The sequence below is a fragment of the Anomaloglossus baeobatrachus genome, chromosome 5 (assembly GCF_048569485.1).
Source record: "Anomaloglossus baeobatrachus isolate aAnoBae1 chromosome 5, aAnoBae1.hap1, whole genome shotgun sequence".
Lineage (NCBI taxonomy): Eukaryota > Metazoa > Chordata > Amphibia > Anura > Aromobatidae > Anomaloglossus > Anomaloglossus baeobatrachus.
The window spans coordinates 559425753-559451928 of record NC_134357.1 but is presented as its reverse complement, the minus strand read 5'-3'; the positions used below and the strand labels follow the sequence as shown (position 1 = coordinate 559451928).

Below are 26176 nucleotides of genomic sequence, written 5' to 3'. Positions count from 1 at the left end.
ACACCAGCCAAGGTAAAGCAGACAGCTGAAGGCTGGTATTCTCAGCCTGGGAAGGGACATGGTTTTTGGCCCTCCCAATCCTAAAAATAACAGACCACAGCCACCCCAGAAGAGGCACATGCCCCAGCTCTTCCACTGCCCTGGTGTGGTGGCAAACGGGGTAATGTTATTTGGGGTTGATACCAGCTGTATAACGTCAGCTGGCATCAAGCCCAGGGATTAGTACTGCTGAGACATCTATGAGACATCTGACATTACTAATCCAGTCAGTAATAAAAAAAAAGATGAGAAAAAAATATTTTAATTTATATGATTGGAGGTCCCACAATGACTCAGTCTTCCAGAATATGGGGGCATGTTCAGAGAACACATCCTCATCAGCTGTAAGTGCAGACACTCTGTTGAGGAGTTTGCCTGCAGTGACCTCAGTGAGGTTACAGCAGATCACACTTGCCGGGTCACAGAGAGGATAGGAGTAAACTGCGGTAACCTCCCTGATGTCAGCAGTTTCACTTCTAGTATAGAGCAGGGTGAGAGATGGCTCTCTGCACATGAGCGCACCATTTATACTGAAGAAGAGCAGAACAAGGGGCCGCGGGATCGGGAGTGACCATTTGTCATGTCATATTGGAGAGAAATAAAAAAAAAGGACAGTTTCAGCAGGCACACTATTCATGTGCCTGACATTTTAGACGCTCAGAAGGAGGAGGGACCCGGGGGGGACTTTGACCACACCGGTGGACGACATTTCTCTCCCATCTGACATGTTTGATCATGTCAGATGGGAAAGACATCATTATTTACCCGCGCTTTAATGTTACTTTTACACGTGACTGAGTACTAGAAAAACCAGCCGAGATCATGATCTCCAGGGTCTCAGTTACCTCCAATAGCTAAAACCCCGGAGATTTTCTGAGGGGCGCTATACCCTTATTTCTTACTGTCGTTTTAAAATGACAATAAGAAATACTATATATACTCGATTATAAGCCGAGTTTTTCAGCCCATTTTTTATACTGAAAATGCCCCCCTTGGCTTATACTCGAGTCAGGGTCCCACAAAAAATTATTCTCACCTCTCCTCCATTTTCGCGGTGTCCTCAGATGCTTCTTGTAGACCGCAAGGCATGTAGACCCCTCCGTGATAGCGTCCGATGCTGTCTGCCGTCATGTATTTACTGCAATTGAATGCTATACGGCAGCGGAGGTGCCATAAAGCATTCAACTTCTGTAAAGTGCTGACGGCAGCAGTGGCCCTGTGTATTGGACATGATCACGGCGGGGTCTAAGTGCCTGCGGTCTGCAAGACGCACCCCTTGAAGATCACGTCCGGTGCACAGAACAGCCGCTGCTGACAGCGCTTTACAGCAGTTAAATGCTTTAATGCACTGCTGCCGCCATAAAGCTTTCAACTGCAGTAAAGCCATGATGCCAGCCTGCAGTTCTGTGCACCGGACGTGATCATCAAGGGGTGCTTCTTGCAGACCGCAGGCACATAGACCCCTCATTGGTCGAATCCAATACACAGGGCCGCCGCTGCAGTCAGCACTTTACAGCAGTTGAATGCTTTACTTCACAGCTGCTGCCGTAAAGCATTAAACTGCAGTAAAGACATGACGGCAGACAGCAGCCCCATGCATTGAACGCTATCACAGAGGGGTCTACGTGCCTTGCGTGCTGCCGTTTTAAAATGTATTGGCAGTCATTAGAGGGTTAAAAAGGATGCTAATGTAAAGTAGATATGTGGTAAAGATTATTTATGCTCTATTTTGTGTGGTATTACTATCTGAGTTCAGGGCATATAAATTCAAAGTTTGAAATTTGCTAAATTTTCAAATTTTATGAAATGTTTTATAAACCTAAAACATCCTCAAATAATAATGACCAAAATTTACCACTAACATGAAGTACAATGTGTCCCAAAAAACCCATTCTCAAAATCACTAGGATATGTTGAAGCAATCCAGGGTTATAGTTAAAGGGACACTGGTCAGATTTGAAAAGTTTGACCTGGTCAGAAAGTTGAAAACAGACTTTGGGGTGAAGGGGTTTAAAAAAATGCTATTTTGGATATTTTTTGGATCTTACATTTTTTTTTACTTAAATTCAGATGATGAATATGGCTTCACCCCTTTATGTGTAACAAGTCATAATTTCTGATAAAAAGAATACACATTTAGTAAATAAAACATTTTCCATATTCTTGGTATGAAAATGGCTTCTCACCTACAGTATGTGAGCTCTTTAATGTTTAACACAAGTTGTTTTGAAAGAAAACCATTTCTCACAATCTCAACATAGATATGGCTTCTTCCCTGTGACTTTTTTGATGTTTAACCAAATGTGATTTACATACAAAATTTTTCCCACTCTAAACATGAAAATGGCTTCTCCTCTGTGTGAGTCCTTTGGTGTTTATCAAGATTTGATTTACGTGCAAAACATTTCCCACAGTCGGAACATGAAAATGGCTTCTCCCCTGTGTGAATTCTCTGGTGTTTATCAAGATTTGATTTACCTGCAAAACATTTTTCACAGTCGGAACATGAAAATGGCTTCTCCCCTGTGTGAATTCTCTGATGTAAATGAAGACTTGCTATCCTAATAAAATCTTTCCCACACTGTGAACATGAAAATGGCTTTTCCCCTGTGTGAATTTTCTGATGTCTAATAAGAGTTGATTTATTTGTAAAACATTTCCCACATTCTGAACATGAAAATGGCTTCTCTCCTGTATGAGTTCTCTGATGTGTAATAAGATCAGATTTGTGGTTAAAACATTTCCCACATTCTAAACATGCAAATGGCTTTTCCCCTGCATGAATTCTCTGATGTATAATAAGTTTTGATTTTTGTGCAAAATGTTTCCCACATTCTGAACATGAATATGGCTTCTCCCCTGTATGAGTTCTGTGATGTGCACCAAGAGCTGATTTATCTGAAAAACATTTCCCACATTCTGAACATGAAAAAGGTTTCTCCCCTGTGTGAGTTCTCTGATGTGTAACAACACTAGGTTTATCTGCAAAACATTTCCCACATACTGAACATGAAAAAGGCTTCTCCCCTGTGTGAGTTCTCTGATGTGTAACAAGAGTTGATTTATCTGCAAAACATTTCCCACATTCTAAACATGAAAAAGGCTTTTCCCCTGTGTGAGTTCTCTGATGTGTAACAAGAGTTGATTTATCTGCAAAACATTTCCGACATTCTGAACATGAAAATGGCCTCTCCCCTGTGTGGGTTCTCTGATGAGTAATAAGTTTTGATTTTGTTGCAAAACTTTTCCCACATTCTAGGCATGGATATGGCTTCTCCCCTGTGTGAGTTCTCTTATGTACAAAAAGGTTTGATCGATAATTAAAATATTTACCACACTCTGAACATAAAAAAGTCTTCTTTTTTATGGAAGCGCTAACATCCCTTCTGTGACTATTATTTTCCTTAATATCCTGTGATGAATCAGGAGATATGATTTGTGTAAGCGGATCAGATGGTAGATCTTTGCTGTGAAGCACTGATGGGATAATGTAATCTTCATATGTGTCTTGTGGCACACCAAGATCATATGATTGAAAGTCTGAAGATGCCAGAAGTCCCTCTGATGTTCCAATACAGTCACCTGCCAAGAATAACACTTTTATTACTTTTTCAACAATATAAACTTGTAAATAGTTTTTTTAACTATATCTAATGTCCATTAAAATTACAACTCAGATTGCAAAATTTGATTATTCACATTATAACCGAAAACCACAGAACAAGGACCACTAGATAATATCAGGCCACCAGGATCAACTCTAGCAGTTTTCCAATTCAGTGTTGAATTTAGCAACTTCCTAGGTTCATGTCTCAGAGTGTCGGTCACCATTATTTTGTAGTAAGACCCTCAGTGGAGAATCATAAATGAGCCTGTCAGTCAGTAGTATTAGGGGTGTCTGTCCGGCACAATCCCTGACAGCCACATACATTTTGCTGCAGAACGATTATGTATGAAATAGCTCTGACTTTGTAGAAACTGTAACACTTGAATTGCAAATTAATATGTAAAGCGGATTTCTCAAGCTTACAAAAAAAGAATTAAAAGGGAGGATATGATAAATAATTGAAATAAGCATTACTCTCCTTTTAAATCCATTGCCATTCCAAAGCTACAATTTTAGTTCCTTTCTTCGTTTTTTTAAATGTTTTTATTAAAGTTTTTTCAAGTTACAACCAAATGAACATTGGAGGCTACCCAGCCTCTGCCCCACTCTCAATCCTCCCCTCCCCAACAAACATTAAACAGTCTTGTAGAAAGGAGAGATAATGTCAAATCTGCAGCTCCACACATTCCTAAGGCCCAGTCACACACAGCGACTTACCAGCGATCCCGAAAACGATATGACCTGATAAGGATCGCTGGTAAGTCGCTGGGAGGTCGCTGCTGAGATGTCACACAGTCAGACCTTACCAACGACGCAGTAACGATCAGCGACCCGTATAACGATCTCGGCGGGCATTGGGACCGTGTTAGGAGGTCGTTGGTAGGTGTCTAACACAGCAATGGGTCCTGCCCAGCAGGACATCACCTTTGAAGAAAATGGTCTGGACCATTCAGCAACGACTAGCGATCTCACAGCAGGGGCCTGATCGCTGGTAGGTGTCATACATAACGAGATCGCTGGCAAGATCGTTGCTGCGTCACAGAAACGGTGACTCAGCAACGATCTCGTTAGCGATCTCGTTGTGTGTGACGGGACCTCTAGACACAAGTTCTTAAGTACCATTATTACATTTAACAGTTAATCCAATTAGACTTTTTTTTTTTTTAGTTTTTGCTTTGTTTGGCATTGTACACAGTTAAATGTCATTTTTGATGAAGAATCTAACCTGTTCCCATGCTACTCTCTTCTCCCCAAGCCTCCGTCATCATTATAGAGAAGTTCTGCAGAAATTTCTTGCCCTTTTCCCCTTGTTATCAAGTTAGAGTAAACCCAATCTGAACCTAGTCAACTCCCTCAAAGCCAACCCTGACCCGTCTATCCACCATGCCCATATTTTTTTCAAATTTGATGACGCCATTTCTTTTCCGGTATATACTTTTCTCTACATTTATCCCCCAATTAGCTTTTTTGACATATTCAGATATTGTAGGACTGTGGTCCGAGATTCAGTGTTGAACGATTAGTTTCCTGGCAATATATAATAGTCTAGATACGGCCACTTTGCCCTCCTCCTCCAAAAGGTAAATCATCCACGTATCCCAAAATACATACAAAAGGAGTTAAGCTCGTCTCTATCATATATACTCTATTGACTATTCCTGTGACCTCTTTCCAGTAATGTTCAATATCAGGACACAACCACATCATACGTAATAGATCTGCGGAACATATTTTGCATTGCGGGCAGAAGGGGTCAGTTCTAACTCCAATATCAAACAGGAATCTAGGAGTGCGATATACTTGATGGAGAACGTACAGGTGTGACAGTCAGTATGCCTCCCCCAATGATAGACTAGGAATTCTAAAATTTCTACCCATTGGTTGTCCTCAATAGGTCCTATGGCTCGTTCCCATTTTTCCTTTGAGTTTACTGGACAGTTCCGGTGCGCTAGATATAATAGATCCCAATATAAACGAGAGATCACTCCCGCTGAGCCTCTAGAGGTTGCTATGAGTTGCATGACTTTGTTCTGCTCCAATGTTCTACCCGTAATAGAGGTTTCTGCCCGATAGGCATGTCTCAGTTGCAAATACTTATAAAACTCTGAATTCTGGATCCCAAACTCCGCTTGCAACTGAAGGAAGCCTTTGAGTTGGCCCCCCTCCACAATATGTGTGAATCTGTTTATCCCTCTCAAAGCCCAGCTCCCAAACCCTTCTAAACGATGCAAGTTAGGTAACCATGGAGTTTTCCATATAGAGGTATATTGTGAAATTCCCTGAATGTCTTGTAGTTTTTTAGTTTTATCTCAAAGTTTTTCGATTAGTAGTAGGGTTGGGCAACTATTAGCAGCAGCTCCGAAGCCTCCTGCCTCTAGAACCTCGTATAGACTAGTGGAGTGAAAATATTGTTGTAGAATAATATACTGTACCCCCCCCCTCCAGGGTCTTCCTATCACCGATTGCGCTGAAGCTGAGTCGCCAGATAGTATCCCTCTGCAGGGTCTCGAGCCTAATGCGCGGCATCTGTCTGCCCCAGATCAACTCCCGAAATAATGTGTTTACCTTATGGGAAATCTTTGTGGGACCTATTGTGGAGAGTTGTGTAGCTTGTATAATAGTTGGGGCATCCAGATCATTTTGATCAGGTTAGTGCGGCCAACTGCTGAAAAGGGCAGGCGAGACCAGACTTCCCTCTTATCCTTAAATTTCGACAGAATAGGGGTTAGGTTGAGACTCTCATAATCCTCGACACGAGTGGTGACCATTATCCCCAAATATTTAAACTGGGCAACAACCTTTAGGCCCAAGTGTACGTAGTTAGATGAGTTTGTGGCTCCATCCACCGGAAGTAACACAGACGTTTCCCAGTTGATTGATAGACAGGAGTACTTCCCAAATTCTTGTATAACCCCCACTGCCCTTGGCAGTAATGATGTTGCATTGGCCAGAAAAATGAGTGTCTCTTCTTCGTTCTTAGGAAAGAGGGAAAATCCAGCATCCACGTCCAAGGTATGTAAAAAAATATCTTTATTCACATTCTAATAAAAACAGGGGGGTGATAGACATCACATCCAACACATAAAAATCCCCATGGGAAATGAAGTGATACAGATGGTACGCGTTTCGAGCTGTATGCTCTTCGTCCCAATCCATGGGTTTTTATTAGAATGTCAATAAAGATATTTTTTTACATACCTTGGACGTGGATGCTGGATTTTCCCTCTTTCCTGGAGTTACCTGGCCTGGCCGGCCTTCTTCCGTGCATTCTCCATTAGCCTGGGTGAGCTGATTTTTTCCTCTATGTTTCTTCTTCGTTCTTAGTCTACTTGGCTGGTGTGATGACGAGCCCGATATCACACATTACCGTTACAGCACGTATACTGTGAGGACAGTGATTGACTGCCGCGCCCACATGTTGTATATAGCAAATTATCGCTGCAGTTAAGTACAGAAAGGCCAGAGATAAGCACCGAAGCAGCAGGGTCTGACTGGTGAGTAATGCTTTTCTTATTTATTTTTTTTTCATAATCACATACTTCTCCCAGTCTCAGGAGGTGGGGATCTTAAATTCTGCTCCCAACTTCTATAAAAAGTCGAACTATTCTAATAGCCCATTAAGTCAAAGCTGGAAACATTATAAGACATTAATAACCCCTATAAAAGACCACAAGTCCATTTCTAAAAAAGTGACAAGTAAGTCCACTGAGACGTCCATAAGTACATTCAGCTAATTGAATGTTGATAGAAGGTAAATTAATAGGTAACCTATCGGCCTCCTGATCAATGCTGAGGGACGTAATATGGTGGGAACAATTGTGTTATTTAGGCATTTCCAAAATTTAACTGTAAATTTTCATTTTCTAATAATCTTTAGATAACATTGCCTTTTAGCAGATTTGCTGCGACCTCTTGCAATGGAGGACTGGCATGATATGCTGAGTGGTAAATCCCACTTTTGGAAATCAATGTGAAAAATGTGTGGGGAAGTTGCACATTTCATTCTTTCAGAGGGAGACTTGTACCTATACGAATAGCATAAATTCATATACTGGGTGTAGCAACGGTGCCAGTGTCCAGTGTCCATGACCCAGCTTCCCTCACCCGGCATTTAACATCCTGGCTGCCCTGCTGTTTCTCGGGTCCCTACCGCTGCCTCTTGTTCCCAGGGTCTGTACATGCAGCAAAGATCTCCTTCTAGCATGCTCTCTGCTCCTCTAAAAGCATGCTTAATCTGTAAATATCTCTCAGCCTATGGCTGGGAGGCACTGGGTACTCAGGGCATCCTGACCTATCTATGATCCGTGAACTCCCGCTTGGGTGCTCTGTTGCCAGCTGCCTCCTCTACACCTTGTTCCAGCCAGCAGTTTCAGCACAGCCAGTTATTCCTGTTCCTAGCTCGGAACCCCATTTGTCTCCTCCTCCGCAGTTTCATGGAGACCCTAAGCAATGCTGTGGGTTCAATAACCAGTGCAAGCCACTCTGTGAACTTATGGCTCATCAATTTCCCTTGGACTGGGCCAAAGTGGCATTCATTATGTCCCACCTGGGAGGAGAAGCCCTTGCATGACTCAACCCCTTATGGGAAAGAGGGGATAAGGAAATCTCAAACCTGCAAACGTTCCTGGAGGTGTTTCGCAAGGTTTTCAACGAGCTGGACAGTGTCACCTCTGCAGTGTTGGCTCCTCACAGACTGTGCCAGGGAAGTCTTTCAGTAGGCCGGCATGCCATTTGTTTCTGCACCAGTGCAGAAATAATGAGGTACTGGTAGCAGCTTTCTGGGGGGGGGGAAGGTTTAATCAGGACAATTAAGTATGATTTTTGTAGTTATGATATTCCCACCTCCTTAGATGACCTGGTTTCCCTAGCTATCCACATTGAACTCATGTTTCAGGAACGCTCATAATTCCAGAGGCCAATCATTCCGCAGTCTCATCTTCCACAGTTCCGCCTAAACCTATGCAATTAGACAGAGTTAGGCCCTGTGGGCACGCTGCGGTTTTTACCGCGGTTTTGCTGCATGTTTTGCTGCAGAAAATGTTCCTAAGCTTGCTGCAGTCTTTCCCCAGTAAAACCTATGGTAAAAAAAAAAATGCTGTGCGCACACTGCGTTTTTTTTCCACCAACAGGTTTTGCTGTATATTTCTGCAGCAAAAAGAATTGCATGTCACTTCTTTTCCACAGGTACTTGCGGTTATTGCCATAGATAATGGTCAAAAACTGCGGGGAACAACCCGCGGAAAAACTGCCGCAAAACCGCTGCAAATCGCGGTAAAACCACATGCGGTTTTCTGCGTTTTTTTACCGCGGGTGCGGTAATCTTTTAGAGGGTCCGGTATTTTCTTAAGAAAATTCCTTTTTCTAGTGCGCACAGGGCCTAAAGCTGGCTCAACATTGGCAGGAGGTCCGTTGCACCGAAGAAAAGTACTTCTACTGTGGCAGTCCTGAACATCTAATTCGCTGCTGTCCTGAGAAGCTGGGAAATTCTAAAGCCTTGCATCTGTTGGAGAGGCTACCTTGGGCAAGAGCAACTCCTCTCCGCTTCTGATTCTGTCAAGGACAGTTTCCTGTGGTAACATCCAGTTCACCGAGTCAGTCTACTTGGATTCCGGATCCGTCGGAAATTTCCTGCAACAGGCCATGGTGGACTGGTATCAGATTTCTGTTCAATATCTCCAAAGTCCCTTCGTGGTGTCATCTGTTGATGGGAGAGCTCTGTCCAAGACCATTCCATTCATTACTGAGCCGGTGGTCCTTCGGGTGGGAATTTTGCATTCGGAGTAGATCACCTATGTGCTACCAGGCCTGTCCCATTCTTTGCTTCTGGGTCTGTCATGGCATGAGCCAATCTTGGATTGGAGGTCCAGAGAAGTGCTTCGTTGGGGTCAGTCTTGTCACAAGAAATATCTTGTATCCTGCTCGAATGCCGGCGACTGCATCAAACCTACTGAGGTTGCCAACTGCTTATTGGTCTTACACGGATGTCTTTGATAAGAAAGAAGCATAGACTACCTACTCACAGGCTGTATGATTGTCCTATAAATCTACTTCCCGGTTTGACTCCTCTTTGAGGCCGTATCCACCCTCTGTCCCAGGTGGAGACCCAAACCATGTAAGAGTACATGAAAGAGAAACTGGCTAGGGGATTTTTCTGATATTTTCCTCCCTGGGTGGAGCTGGTTTCTTCTTTCTATTGACTATAGATGTGTCAATCAAATCCCAATTAAAAATAAGTATTTGCTGACCCTTATTCCAGAATTGTTTGATCATGTCATAGGGTCCAGTATCTTCACTAAACTTGACCTTCAGGAAGTGTATAACCTGATCCGCGTACGCCAGGAGGACGAATAGAAGACTGCTTTTAACACCAGGGACTGTCATTATGAGTATCGAGTAATGCCATTTGGGCTCAGCAATGCCCCTGCGGTCTTTTAAGAATTTGTAAATGACATTTTTGTGATCTTCTCTACTCTTGTGTGGTGATATACCTAGACGACAACCTGGTGTTCTCCCGCGATCTGTGCACTCAGAAGGAATGTTGGCCAGGTCGTGAGAGGCTTTGGGAGAACTGTTTGTAGGCCAAGTTTGAGAAGCGCGTATTCAAGCAGACTTCTTTTCTGTTCCTGAGTTACATAATCTTTGATTCTGTGTGAAGGATGGAACCTGAGAAGGTTTCTGTGATTCTGAAGTGGCTCCATCCTGACTTTTGCCAATTACTACTGTCAATTCATGGTATATTGTATTTTATATCACATACCGCCCCGATTTCTGACTTGATCTGCAAGGTTGCTTATCCGAAGGTGTGGACTCGAGAGGCTGAGAGCGCCTTTATCTTCCTGAAGCAGATCTTTTCAATAGTCTCCTGCGTTGCATTATCCAGAGACTAAAACCCCTGGCAAAAATCATGGAATCACCTGGCTCTGAGGATGTTCATTCAATTATTTTTTTTTTTTTTAAAAAAAAGCAGATCACAAACATGGCAGAAAACTAAAGTAATTTCAAATGTCAACTTTCTGGCTTTAAGAAACACTACAAAAAAATCATGAAAACATAATGTGCTAGCCAGTAATGGTTACTTTTCAAGACCAAACAGGGGGAAAAATTATGGAATCACTCAATTATGAGGAAAAAATATGTAATCATGAAAAAGAAACAAAAGAACACTCCAATACATCACTAGTATTTTGTTGCACCACCTCTGGCTTTTATAACAGCTTGCAGTCTCTGAGGCATGGACTTAATGAGTGACAAAACAGTACTCTTCATCAATCTGGCTCCAACTCTCTCTGATTGCTGTTGCCAGATCAGCTTTGCAGGTTGGAGCCTTGTCATGGACCATTTTCTTCAACTTGCACCAAAGATTTTCAATTGGATTAAGATCCAGACTATTTGCAGGCCATGACATTGACCTTATGTGTCTTCTTTCAACGAATGTTTTCAGTTTTTGCTCTATGGCAGGATGCATTATCATCTTGATAAATGATTTCATCTTCCTCAAACATCCTTCAATTGATGGGAAAAGAAAAATGTCCAAAATTTCAATGTAAACTTGGGCATTTATTGAAGATGTAATTACAGCCATCTCCCTAGTGCCTTTACATCACATGCAGCCCCATATCATCAATGACTGTGGAAATTTACATGTTCTCTTCAGGCAGTCATCTTTATAAATCTCATTGGAAAGACACCAAACAAGTTCAAGCGTCATCACCTTGCCTAATGCAGATTCGCGATTCATCACTGAATATGACTTTCATCCAGTCATCCACAGTCCACGATTGCTTTATCTTAGCCCATTGTAACCTTGTTTTTTTCTGTTTAGGTGTTAATGATGGCTTTTGTTTAGCTTTTCTGTATGTAAATCCCATTTCCTTTAGGCGGTTTCTTACAGTTCGGTCACAGACATTGACTCCAGTTTCCTCCCATTCGTTTTGTTGTGCATTTCCTGTTTTGGAAATTTTGATCTCTTCCTTGGTCTACCAGTATGTTTGCCTTTAACAAGCTTCCCATGTTATTTGTATTTGGTCCAGATCTTAGACACCGCTGACTGTGAACAACCAACATCTTTTGCAACATTGCGTGATGATTTACCCTCTTTTAAGAGTTTGATAATCCTCTCCTTTGTTTCAATTGACATCTCTCGTGTTGGAGCCATGATTCATGTCAGTCCACTTGGTGCAACAGCTCTCCAAGGTGTGATCACTCTTTTAGATGCAGACTAACGTGCAGATCTTATTTGATGCAGGTATTAGTTTTGGGAATGAAAATTTACAGGGCGATTCCATTATTTTTCCTTATAATTGATTGATTCCATAATTTTTTACCCGTTTGGTCATGAAAAGTAACCGTTACTGGCTAGCACATTATGTTTTCATGATTTCTTTTAGTGTTTCTTAAAGACAGAAAGTTGCCATTTGAAATGACTTTAGTTTTGTGCCATGTATGTGATCTGTTTTTTTTAAACAAAAGTAAACAACTGAATGAACATCCTCAGAGCTAGGGGATTCCATAATTATTGCCAGGGATTGTAATAAACAGTTCTTCTTGGAGGTGGATGTTTCTTCCTCTGGTGCCGAGGCAGTCCTCACGCAGAAATCACCTACCAAGTGAATGGTAACCTGCGGTATCTTTTAAAAGGCCTTCTCTTCTCCAGAACCCATCTTTTTGGTTGGCGACACAGTGTTGTTGGTGATTAAGATGGCTTTCAAAAAGTGGCAATATCTACTTGAAGGGGCAGTTCATCCAGTCTTTATATTCACCGACCATAAGAACTTGGTCTACTTGCAGTCCAAACAGAGACTGAATCCACACAAAGCTAGGTGGTTGTTGTTCTTTGCCAGTTATTACTTCGTCCTGCATTATCAACCAGCGGACAAGAACATGAAAGAGGATGCTCTTTCCAGGTCCTTTTTGTCAACCGACCAAGAGGAGGAGTATCAACACATCATTGAGCCCTCCAAGATGCTTACTCTGGTTCTGTAAAATTTATCTCAAGGTCCTCCTTGAAAGACTTTTGTCGCAGAGTCTAACAGGAAGCTGGTTATACGAGGGGGGTGGATGGTGGGGGTCACTCGTCTAAAATTTGCTGGTCATTATGGGCAGAAGAAGAAGGCCCTTCTCAACTCAGGGCATTATTGGTGGCCATACCCGCACATTATGAACTTCATCTCTGCCTGTCCGTCTTGTGCTCATAATAAGATTCCAAAGCAAAAGGTGAATAGAAACAGCCGGGTACTGCAGCCACAGGAAAGTACTCACAGATCGCAACTCTGCTGATTAACGGACCTCCAGCAGTCCCTGGTGGTGCTCAGCCAACGTGGCAAAAGAAGTCGGGTAAATGCAAGAAAGAAAGGAAGGCGGCACTTCACGATGGAGTTCTGCAGCTTTAATGTGCAATTGTAAGTAGATTACAACATGGATGGGGAGGGAGAAGTGCAGGTACGCTGGACAACGGCCATTTCGCACTGAGGCAAAGTGCTTCTACGGATCCCGTGGAAGCACTTTGCCCCAGTGCGAAACGGCCGTTGTCCGGTGTACCTGCACTCCCCCCTCCCCACTCATGTTGTAATCTACTTACAATTGCACATTAAAGCTGCAGAACCCCATCGTGAAGTGCCGCCTTCCTTTCTTTCTTGGATAAGATTCCAAAGCAACTTCTGTGAGGTTGGTTACTACCACTTTCTGTGCCTTACGCTCCCTGGCAGCACATCATGACGGACTTCATCACAGATCTTCTGGTGTCCGGTTGCTCCATCATTTGGGTAGCAGTGAATCGTTTTTCTAAAATGGACCACTTAATTCCCTTGTCTGGTTTTCTCTCTGTTCCAGTACTCGCTGAGAAGTTCATTTAGCATATTTTCCACCTGCATAGTCTACCGCTCCACAGCATCTCCTCCAACAAGCCTTTCCATCAAACTCGATGGCTGCTTACTCTCCCCAGTCTCACAAGCTCGTTGCCTTGGAGTGACCCTTAACTCTGCTCTATCCTTCAAGCCACACATCCAAGCCCTCTTCTCCTCATGCCGATTACAACTCAAAAACATCTCCCGGATCCGTGCTTTCCTTAACAAAGAATCAGCAAAAACATTAGTGCATGCCCTCATCATCTCCCGCCTCGACTACTGCAACCTCCTGCTCTCTGGCCTCCCTTCCAACACTCTTGCACCCCTCCAATCTATCCTAAACTCTGCGGCCCGCTTAATCCACCTCTCCCCTCGCTACTCCCCAGCCTCGCCACTCTGCCAATCCCTTCACTGGCTTCCCATCACCCAACGACTCCAGTTCAAAACACTAACCATTCAAAGCAAGGATGTTGATCTCCCTAAGGTCAACCATCCTTGCTCACAAAACACTAACCATGACATACAAAGCCATGCACAACCTGTCTCCTCCCTACATCTGTGACCTAGTCTCCCGGTACCTACCTGCACGCAACCTCAGATCCTCACAAGATCTCCTTCTCTGCTCCTCCCTTATCTCCTCTTCCCACAATCGCGTACAAGATTTCTCCCGTGCATCCCCCATACTCTGGAACGCTCTACCTCAGCACATCAGACTCTCCCCTACCGTAGAAAGCTTCAAGAGGAACCTCAAGACCCACCTCTTCCAACAAGCCTACAACATACAATAGCCCTCAGTCCAGTAGACCACTGCGCAACCAGCTCTGTCCTCACCTATCGTACCATCACCCATCCCCTGTAGACTGTGAGCCCTCGCGGGCAGGGTCCTCACTCCTCCTGTACCAGTCTGTTATGTACTGTTAATGATTGTTGCACGTATACCCTTTCACTTGTAAAGCGCCATGGAATAAATGGCGCAATAATAATAAATAAATAATAATAATAATAATAATAATAATAATAATAATAATAATAGAGCGGTTCAGTTTACTTCCTGGTTCTGGTAGGCTACCTGCATCCAAATGGCAAAGACAATAACCGGCACCCTGTGCTGGTAGCAGAGGGTATATAAATGGACTGGGAATGGTCCCAAACTGGAAGCACTTGAAAAGGTGATGAGAATACTGACATTAACCCTACAACTGCCAAAAGGAAAGGAAATACATTTAATATTGAGGGTCTAGCATGGAAATGACTCTCAAGTTCTGAATTTGTTACTAGTCTCAATGCCAAGAGACAGCCGTAACAGTATCTGACAGAGACCTCGAAATTACTTCCCGGTTCAGGAGGGCTACCTGCAAGTTGCTGAATGTGTCCTTAAGGGCGCTTTACACGCTGCGACATCTCTAGCGATGTTGTGCGCGATAGCACCCGCCCCCGTCGTTCGTGAGACATTTGGTGATCACTGCCGTAGTGAACATTAACGCTACAGCAGCGTCACACGCACATACCTTTTCAGCGACGTCTCTGTGACAGTAGAACAATCCCTCCTTCAAGGGGGAAGTGCGTTCGGCGTCATAGTGACGTCACTGCGGCGTCACTAAGCGGCTGCCCATTAGCAGAGGAGGGGCGGAGATGAGCGGCCGGAACATGCCGCCCACCTCCTTCCTTCCTCATTGCCGGTGGACGCAGGTAAGGAGATGTTCGTCGTTCCTGCGGCGTCACACATAGCGATGTGTGCCACCACAGGAACAACGAACAATCAGCGGCATGCACAACCAACGATATTATGAAAAGGAGCGACATGTCAAAGATCAATGATTTTTGCCGTTTTTGCGATCGCTGATCGTCACTCCTTGGTGTTACATGCTGCGATGTCGCTAACGGCGCCGGATGTGCATCACTAACGATGTGACCCCGACGATATATCGTTAGCGATGTTGCAGCGTGTAAAGCACACTTTAGACTTCTCTTCTGTCCATGATCCACAATCTAACGATCAAGAGGAGTGGGTCAATCAGGTCTTGACCAACTTCCTGTGGCACTTTGCCAATTCTCACCAGAGTGACTGGGTCAAGCTTTTGCCTTGGGCAGAGTTTTCATCGAACAAAGTGAGTGAAGCATATGCGAATTGACAGTTCTTCATTAGGAATGTGCATCAGCCCAACATTCCTTTATCTGTGGGCATCACTTCGTGCATCCCTGCGGCCAATGACCTTGCTAAAAGTTTCTCCAAAATCTGGGAAAACGTAGATAAGAGAAGTCTAGACCTTCTTATTTTTCAGCCTGGAGAAAAGGTATGGCTCTCATAAAGATACATCCATCTCAAACTGCCTCCCTACAAGTTGGGTGCCTGCTACATTGGTCCTTTTGAGATTCTAATATTAATGTTACAAGTTGAAGCTTCGGCCTCATTAGGTATACCTAATTCCTTGTCACAAGTGTGTCACGGCCTGATGTGACATTGGGATGTTCTAGTGGAAAAGATCTGGGATCATAAGGCCACAGTATATTGTTGATACTGCGTTAGCACCCGCTCGTCATTTGGCCTAAGTTGGAGTCTATTTACAGTCATATGAAAAAGTTTGGGCACCCCTATTAATGTTAACCTTTTTTCTTTATAACAATTTGGGTTTTTGCAACAGCTATTTCAGTTTCATATATCTAATAACTGATGGACTGAGTAATATTTCTGGATTGAAATGAGGTTTATTGTACTAACAGAAAATGTGCAATCTGCATTTAAACAAAATTTGACAGGTGCAAAAGTATGGGCACCTCAACATAAAAGTGACATTAATATTTTGTAGATCCACCTTTTGCAAAAATAACAGCCTCTAGTCGCTTCATTTAGCTTTTAATGAGTTCCTGGATCCTGGATGAAGGTATATTTGACCATTCCTGTTTACAAAACAATTCCAATTCAGTTAAATTTGATGGTCGTTGAGCATGGACAGCACGCTTCAAATCATCCCACAGATTTTCAATGATATTCAGGTCTGGAGACTGGGATGGCCATTCCAGAACATTGTAATTGTTCCTCTACATGAATGCCTGAGTAGATTTGGAGCAGTGTTTTGGATCATTGTCTTGCTGAAATATCCATCCCCTGCGTAACTTCAACTTCGTCACTGATTCTTGCACATTATTGTCAAGAATCTGCTGATACTGAGTTGAATTCATGCGACCCTCAACTTTAACAAGATTCCTGGTGGCGGCATTGGCCACACAGCCCCAAAGCATGATGGAACCTCCACCAAATTTTACTGTGGGTAGCAAGTCCTTTTCTTGGAATGAAGTGTTTTTTTGCCTCCATGCAAAACGCCTTTTTGTATGACCAAACAACTCAATCTTTGTTTCATCAGTCCACAGGACCTTCTTCCAAAGTGTAACTGGCTTGTCCAAATGTGCTTTTGCATACCTCAGGCAACTCTGTTTGTGGCGTGCTTGCAGAAACGGCTACTTTTGCATCACTCTCCCATACAGCTTCTCCTTGTGCAAAGTGCGCTGTATTATTGACATATGCACATTGACATCTGCATTGACAAGCTGCAGGTCTTTGGAGGTGGTCTGTGGATTGTCCTTGACTGTTCTCACCATTCTTCTTCTCTGCTTTTCTGATATTTTTCTTGGCCTGCCACTTCTGGGCTTAACAAGAACTGTACCTGTGTTCTTCCATTTCCTTACTATGTTCCTCACAGTGGAAACTGACAGTTTAAATCTCTGAGACAACTTTTTGTATCCTTCCCATGAACAACTATGTTGAATAATCTTTGTTTTCAGATCATTTGAGAGTTGTTTTGAGGAGCCCATGATGCCACTCTTCATAGGAGATTCAAATAGGAGAACAACTTGCAAGTGGCCACCTTAAATACCTTTTCTCATGATTGGATACACCTGCCTATGAAGTTCAAAGCTCAATGAGGTTACAAAACCAATTTAGTGCTTTAGTAAGTCAGTAAAAAGTAGTTATGAATTTTTTGATTTGAACACTCCTAAGGGTGCCCATACTTTTGCACCGGTCAAATTTTGTTTAAATGCAGATTGCACATTTTCTGTTAGTACAATAAACCTCATTTCAATCCAGAAATATTACTCAGTCCATCAGTTATTAGATATATGAAACTGAAATAGCTGTTGCAAAAACCCAAATTGTTATAAAGAAAAAAGGTTAACATTAATAGGGGTGCCTAAACTTTTTCATATGACTGTAATTACATCCGGTACTAAAAGAGTCAAGGTACAGTTCCATTCTGCAGGGATTTAATAGGTAGTTGTAATCTCTGCTGTGGCCACTCCTTTCTGCTATAAATAACCGCTTCTCACTCCTCTCTATGCCGGCTATAGCTCATTCCTATGCTGTCAATGTTGAAGGAGCTTGGCTCTGCAGAGATGTGGTGTTGTTACTGATGCAGGTGCAAAGTTCCTGCTGAAGAAACCTTGGAGTGTTTTGTTGTTGTGTCTCCTCCCCCCGTTTGTTTTACCTACCTCGCGTTGTCTCATTGTATTGGCGAGACTAGCATCTTGCTTCACTAGTCAGGGTGAGTTCAGGGCCAGGGAGGGCCTAAACATGTTGATTCCATATGGGGGGGGGGAAGCGACCTGTCTAGGGATGTTACGGAGTACAGGGATCAGCCTCAGGTAAGTGTTAGGAGGTGACCCCATTCCCCGTTCCATACAGCCGTGGCCCTCTGTTGTATTGTTACCCTTGTGTTCCCTCTGTGTTGCACCGCTTACTGGGAGTCCAGGCACACCTGGCATTATATAAGATTATGGAAACTCAAAACGCATCATTTTATGGGACATTTGTTCATTCCACTATAAACTGCACATTCCTCGTGTCTAGGATGTACGGGAAACCTCTTACACTTTATTTTTAGGATAATACGTTTTGTTCCTTCTTCTTAGTCCCACATTGTAGCAGCTGCTGAATGAGAAGAATCTGTGACTTCTCTGCATTTAGTGGTCACTACTCACCTGGGTAGTCATCTGTAGGAATTTCCACTTTAATCCACTCATCATCCCTCACATATGTCTCTGTAGTATTAATATGGGTCAGATCTTCACCCTGAAACAGATATTGTAAAAGTCACCGACAGATGGAGACGTCACATCTATGATCAGCTCTAATCCTGCCATCTCCACCGCTCTCATTACACAAGTATAACACATATAATACTGATGGATAAAACAAGACTGAGCACAAGACCTTCACAGCCGTCTACACATCATAGGGAGATTTCATGGCACCTTCTCTCCATCTACCTGATGATCCTGAGGAACATCAGGAGTTTCTTGTTTACAGTCCTGTGGGAGAAGAGGACGGGGACATCTCTCTGGTGTTGTCCTCTTACTGGATAGAACTGAAGGAGACACATACAGGGACTGAATTCATTCCTTACATACAGATAATTATAGGCCGTGTGTATTTAGTCCTGTTTATTACCTGATGATGTGAGGGGCCGGGGAACCTCCATCATGACGTCCTTGTACAGATCTTTGTGTCCTTCTAAATATTCCCACTCATCCATGGAGAAATAGACGGTGACGTCCTGACACCTTATAGGAACCTGACACATACAATGATACTGTCACCCCCGATCCCTTCATAGCGTTACTGTATAATGTCCCAGCATTCCCAGCAGTGTCACCTCTCCAGTCAGCAGCTCAATCATCTTGTAGGTGAGTTCTAGGATCTTCTGGTCATTGATGTCCTCATGTATCGGGGGGTGAGGTGGAGGCCCCGTGATTGGGCTCAGGGGTCTTCCCCATCCCTCAGACACAGGGGCCTGACAGCGCTCACTAGAGGTCTTCTTCACTACTGTGTAATCCTGGTTATGGAGAGACACAGTAAGAAATCTCACTCCAGACATTTCCAGAGTCCTCACCTCTCCAGTTCTGTCCATCTGTTATTCCCATAGATAAGAATGGTGTAATGTGACGTCATCAGAATCTCTCACCTCTCCAGTAAGCCGGAAGAGGATCTCTAGGGTGAGGTGTAATATCCTCTCCGCCATCTTGTCCCTGTCCATATCCATCCTTCACGGGGCAATCAGGAGAATTCTCTTCTATAGAAGATCTCCACTGAGAGGATCCGATATTGTAGGAACCTGAATGGGGAGAAGATGACGATGGAACATCATAAAGAATCCGCTGTAAAAATACAATCACTGGAGACAATAAGGGGAAACATATAATGAGAACATTCTGGGGGAAATTATACTGTGTGGGGGGCAGAAAGGGACTGAGGACAGAAAGGGGCCGAGGACCGAGGGCTCAAAAGGGGCCGAGGACCGAGGGCAGAAAGGGGCCGAGGACCGAGGGCAGAAAGGGGCCGAGGACTAAGGGCAGAAAGGGGCCGAGGATCGAGGGCAGAAAGGGGCCGAGGACCGAGGGCAGACGGGTTTCCTAACTTCCGGCCTCTCATAGTTGGGTCGTCTGTATCTATAGGAATTTCTAGAGGAAAAGGAACAAAAACCTCACGATTCATAGAAATCAAAGAGAGAAAACCACCAAGAAAGTCTCAGAGCTGAAGTGGTTAATGCCCCCTGCCCCAGTAATGGGGAATCTCCACACACCTCCACCTGCAGAGCCGCACACTAGATATATGGCTGCTCTGTGCTTCCAGGACCTGTGATGATGTCACATGGAGGGGAGGAGTCAGGGTCACATGATCAGCTCCTCAGTGTATGCAGGACTGGCTGTGCTGGGTGTCAGGTGCTGGATGAGGTGAAGGTTATGTGTGGGGTCAGGAAGGGTTTACACTGTGGATGTAGCAGAGCTGAGTGTGTACGAGATGTACGGAGCAGAGCCGTGTGTGTACGAGGTGTACGGAGCAGAGCCGTGTGTGTACGATGTGTACGGAGCTGATCCGTGTGTGTACGAGGTGTACGGAGCGTAGCCGTGTGTGTACGAGGTGTACGGAGCGGAGCCGTGTGTCTACGAGATGTACGGAGCGGAGCCGTGTGTGTACGAGGTGTATGAAAGTGGAGCCGTGTGTGTACGAGGTGTACGGAGCAGAGCCGTGTGTGTACGAGGTGTACGAAAGTGGAGCCGTGTGTGTACAAGGTGTACGGAGCGGAGCCGTGTGTGTACGAGGTGTACGGAACTGAGCCGTGTGTGTACGGAGCGGAGCTGTATATGTACGATGTGTATGTGGCGCCCCTTAGTACATCAGGGTGCCACAAGGTACTGCATCCTTACCCAGGGTGCAGGGCCTACCCCTCATGGTTCCAGGTTCCTAAGAAACCGGTGTCAATACCAACAGCACCACAAATCCCAATCAACACCTCAAATCCTGACCTGTCAGACACACCAGTGGGTTGGTCTAGCTGGAATAGGGCCACCCACCTAGGGGGTCAGGCAGACTGGTGGAAGGGAGGTGAGTCAGTTCAGGGGAGTGGAGTGAGAGCCCTCAAGGAGAGAGGAGCTGGGGAGAGTGAGCTCCCGGGGTGCTAGACCGTGGTTGGGTCACAGACGGTGGTCCGGGACCAGGGGAGTCTGGGACCAATGGCAGTGACATTCGAAAGGGTGCGATGGACATAGTCTAGGAGGACTGTCGGCACCATCAAGCCCAAAAGAAACTGACCGGTACCGAGCATGACGGGGTACAGACCCCTAGGTCAGGAGCCGATTCAACGTCCTGGCAATTAACCTGCAGAGGAAGGAGACCTTCAGGGACTTTCCCAGAGAGCTCAGAGATTGGGGGCATCAGCACAACATGGGGGACAGGGTTTTCCAGCCAAAAGCAGCCCACTAAAGTCCCAAGTGCCAGCTCCCAAGAGCACAGCTGCACTTCACAAAGGTAGCGGGGCCCTAATGCCTGCTTTACACGAGTCGATCTATCGTGCGATAGCATGATCGATCGTACCCACCCCCATTGTTTTTGCGTCACGGGCAAATCGCTGCCCGTGGCGCACAAACTCGTTTAACCCCCGTCACACGTACTTACCTTCCGGACGACCTCGCTGTGGGCGACGAACGTCCACTTCCTGGAGTGGGAGGAACGTTCGAGGCCACACGGCAGCCGGCCATTAGAAGTGGAGGGGTTGAGATGAGCGGGAAGTAAACATCCCGCCCACCTCCTTCCTTCCACATAGCCGGTGGGAGCCGCAGGAGGCAGGTAAGCTGCTGTTCATCGTTCCCGTGGTGTCACACGGAGCAACGTGTAATGCCACGGAAACGATGAACAACCGCCGCCATTTTAATTGAACAATTTTATGAAACCTAGCGACGAGTACACGACTCACGATTTGTGAGCGATACTGCGTTGCTAGGAGGTGTTACACGAGGTGACATCGTGTACGATGCCGGATGTGCGTCACGAAAACCGTGACCTCGGCGATGCATCGCACGATCAGTCGTCTCGTGTAAAGCCCGCATAACAGCTTCAAGCCGAGGGGCCAAAGGCAGACAACTAAATTATGTACGGAGGTGGGCTCCAGACTATCAAGTGACATCGGTGGGAGTGGACACCTGGACGGGCTCCCCCGTAGTGACTGTGGCACACAGAGGACTTAGTTTACTTGCAGCGTGTGTGTCTACTTTATAATACTCAATCAGCACCACGATTACCCACAGTGAGTACCCTGCTTCTCTGCACCCTGCGCTCCCAAATAAACAACACCCCTGAGCCCGGGGCCATCCCTACCTGTGGAGGGACTAACATCAGACTCCCTACAGCAGCAGTGGTACTCCCATTACTGCAACCCATAGGTGGCATCACGAACTTATCCCCTGTAAATACTCCCCTTTCACGGATCCAGGGTCCGCCAACCCGGGTCCAGGCCCCCTCGAGCCACCACGATCTCGGATCCGAGCAGCCCGACCAACACCGGGGCGGTACCTGTACGAAGCGGATTGGAGTGGATGCGTGTACAGTTGAAACCAGAAGTTTCCCTCCGCTTTCTATACAGACACATCTGCAGGTTTTTCTCACTTTCTGACATGAAATCATGTTTTCTCGTTTTAGGTCAATTAGGAACCAAAATAATTTCTATTTGTCAAATGCCAGAATAATGAGAGAGAGAGAGAGAGAGAGAGAGAGAATGTTTTAAGGGATTTTTATTACTTTCTACAAAGTCAAAAATTTCCATCTATTTCATTAATATTTGGTACCATTGCTCTTAACTTCTTAAGGATGAAGTCAGTTTTGTACTTGATTCAAATTTTACGATTCTAACCACTGTCCCTTTCACAGGTTATAACTCTGGAGCTTCAGCAGATCCCGGTGATTCTGAGATTGTTTTTTCGTGACATGTTGTACTTCATGATAGAAATAAATTTAGGACGATATTTTTTGCTTTTCTTTGTGGAAAAAAATCAGAAATTTTGAAAATTTCGCAATTTTTAAACTTTATATTTTTATGCACGTAAACCAGAGAGTTATGTCACACAAAAAAGTTACTAAATAACATTTCCCACATGTCTACTTTATATCAGCGCAATTTTGGAAACACATTTTTTTGGGGTTAGAAAGTTAGAAGGGGTCAAAGTTCATCAACAATTTATCATTTTTCCAATAAAATTTATAAAATCATTTTTTTATGGACCATATCTAATCTGAATCTCCTTCCTTTTAGTTTCATCCCATTGCTTCTTGTACTTCCTTGTGCTAATGAGAATAGAGTGGTTCCCTCTGCACTGTAACTACCTTTCAGATATTTGTAGACCGCTATTAAGTCTCCCCTCAATCTTCTCTTTTGCAAACTAAACATTCCTAGATCCGTTCTTCATAGGACATGGGTATGCACACCTTCTACCATCTTGGTTGCTCTTCTCTGGACTTGCTCCAATATATCGATGTTCTTGAATTGGGGTGCCCAGAACTGTACAGTATATCAGGTGGGGTCTGACCAGGGCAGAGTATAGGGGAATAATTACCTCTCTTGATCTAGATTCAATGCTTGTCGTGTTACTTCCCAGAGTTTTGTTGGCCTTTTTAGCTGCATCTTCGAATTGTTGGCTCATGTTGAATCTGGAATCCACTATTATGGCCAAGTCCTTTTCCCCTGTGCTATCACCTAGTTCTATTCCTCCCATACTATATATCCTTTTCACATTTCTTTTACCCAGATGTAGAACTTTGCTTTTCTTCAGCGCTCTATTGGGAGACCCAGACGATTGGGGTATAGCTACTGCCCTCCGGAGGCCACACAAAGCACTACACTAAAAAGTGCAAGGCCCCTCCCCTTCTGGCTATACCCCCCCGTGGTATCACGGGTTCTCCAGTTTTCAAGCTTTGTGCGAAGGAGGTCAGACATCCACGCATAGCTCCACAGATTTTAGTCAGCAGTAGCTGCTGACTATTTCGGATGGAAGAAAAGAGGGCCCATATAGGGCCCCCAGCATGCTCCCTTCTCACCCGTGGATGGTGTTGTAAGGTTGAGGTACCTATTGCTGGTACAGGGGCTGGAGCCCCACATGCTGTTTTCCTTCCACATCCCCTTGTAGGGCTCTGTGGAAGTGGGATCCTGCCGGCCTCAAAGCTCTGACGCCGGGCTCCATCCACAGACCCATAGCACCTGATGGATACGGAGCAGGAGTACAATCAGGGACATGGCCCTGCATCATAAAGGTACTCTGTGTCCCCGGCAGGCACAGACACACTCCGGGCTGGCTGGGTGTTGTAGTGCGCCGGGGACCGTAACGATTGAGTTGGTGTTCCTGCAGTTTACTGGGGGACTTTTGTGTTGTGGGAACGCAGCGCCGACCCCCACTGGACCGGCGGCGCTGCTGTGACTTGTAGTGCGCCGGGGACACGCCGACCGCGCTTTTACGGCGGCGGCGTTTATAAATCCAGTCCCCGGCTTTTGCGGCCTAGCTCCGCTTCGTTCCCGCCCCCACCCTGTCAATCAGGGTAGGGGAGAGACGCTGTTTCACAGCAGCGACGAGGGCTGGAGCCTGATTTACATGCTCCAGCCCTCTCACTAGGCACAGAGGGAAGCAGGCTTCCCGCTCTTAGTCAGGAACGCCCAGGGCCCGCCCCCCCTCCTCTTCCAGGACGCCGGCAGCCATTACATGCAGTCTGGCTAGAGGAAGGACGCAAGGCTCTGGGAGACCTGGACTAGGGGGCTTTTGGAGACCACACACCCGCTCTTAAGCGGGCGGTAAGCGGCATTTCAGCTGGCCCCTCTAGTGCCTCAGTGTGTATTGGTGTACTGTGTCACCAGATATATACATTTATTTATTTCTTGCACTGTGAGGTCGCTTCCTGGCTGGATACCCCAGATCGCTCTGAGGAGGCAGCAACATGTCATCCACAAAACGCAAGGCTGCCAAGGCTAGGGCTGTGTACACTGCGTGTGCTGCATGTGGGGCTGCTCTACCAGCAGGCTCCAAAGACCCCCATTGTGTGCAATGCTCAGATCCGGTGCTGCTTCGCCAGCCGGAGTCCGGAGAGGTAGTGACCCAGGCTGAGACGCTTGTAAGTCCTGCCCCGGTGTCACGGACAGACTTTGCAGTTTTTGCTGATAGAATGTCTGTGACTATGGCAAAAATCCTTGAAACTTTGCAATCCATGACTGGGGCTCAGTCTATGGACACGGCGAGGTCTCTGTCCTCTAATCCCCCTCAGTTGGAATTAATCCAGACTGCAAGGGGGTCCCCGGCTTCCCAGGCTGAGTATTATGACTCAGATGATAGCCCCAGCCACCCTAAGCGAGCTCGCTGGGAAAGACCCTCAACGTCATCACACTGCTCAGGGTCTCAGCGCAATCAGTCGCCCTGTGATGCGTCTGAAGAGAGTGATCAGGAGTCTTATCCTGGAACCCCTCTCAATCTGGATACCCCGGATGGGGACGCCATGGTAAACGATCTTATCTCAGCCATCAATAGACTGTTGGATATTTCTCCCCCAGCTCCTTCTGCAGAGGAGGCAGCTGCAGAGCAGGAGAAGTTTCGTTTCCTCTATCCCAAGCGTAAATTGAGTGCTTTCTTGGATCACTCTGACTTCAGAGAGTCAATCCAGAAACACGACGCTCATCCAGAAAGGCGTTTCTCTAAACGTTCTAAGGATACACGTTTTCCTTTCCCCCCTGATGTGGTCAAGCGCTGGACCCAGTGTCCAAAAGTAGACCCCCCGATTTCCAAACTTGCAGCTAGATCCATAGTTGCAGTGGAGGATGGCGCTTCACTTAAGGATGCCAATGACAGACAGATGGACCTTTGGTTAAAATCTGTCTATGAAGCTATCGGCGCGTCGTTTGCTCCAGCATTCGCAGCCGTATGGGCACTCCAAGCTATTTCAGCTGGTTTAGCAAAAGTGGATGCTATCATACATCCAGCGGTGCCGCAAGTGGCGTCCCTTACCTCGCAGATGTCTGCGTTTGCGTCTTACGCTATCAATGCGGTCCTAGAATCTACCAGCCGCACCTCAATGGCGTCCGCCAATTCGGTAGTTTTGCGCAGAGCCTTGTGGTTAAAGGACTGGAAAGCAGATGCTGGTTCCAAAAAATGTTTAACCAGCCTGCCTTTATCTAGAGATAGACTGTTTGGCGAGCCATTGGCTGACATCATTAAACAGTCCAAGGGTAAAGACTCTTCCTTACCCCAGCCCAGATCAAGCAAACCTCAGCAGAAAAAATGGCAGCAGAAGTTTCAGTCCTTTCGAGGTTCGGGCAAGACACAATTCTCCTCGTCCAAAGGGACTCAGAGGACGCAAAGAGTCTCAGATTCCTGGCGGGCTCACGCA

At 45.4% G+C, this 26176-nt stretch overlaps 1 protein-coding gene across 1 annotated transcript in view; it reads right to left on the bottom strand.

Moving 5' to 3' along the window:
* The window catches only part of LOC142312346 (uncharacterized), a 336924-nt gene that overhangs the window by 53297 nt on the left and 257451 nt on the right, over positions 1-26176 (bottom strand). Inside the window, 1 exon segment of the mRNA XM_075351283.1 lies at positions 2377-3294. Coding sequence (XP_075207398.1) covers positions 2377-3294 — 918 coding nt within the window.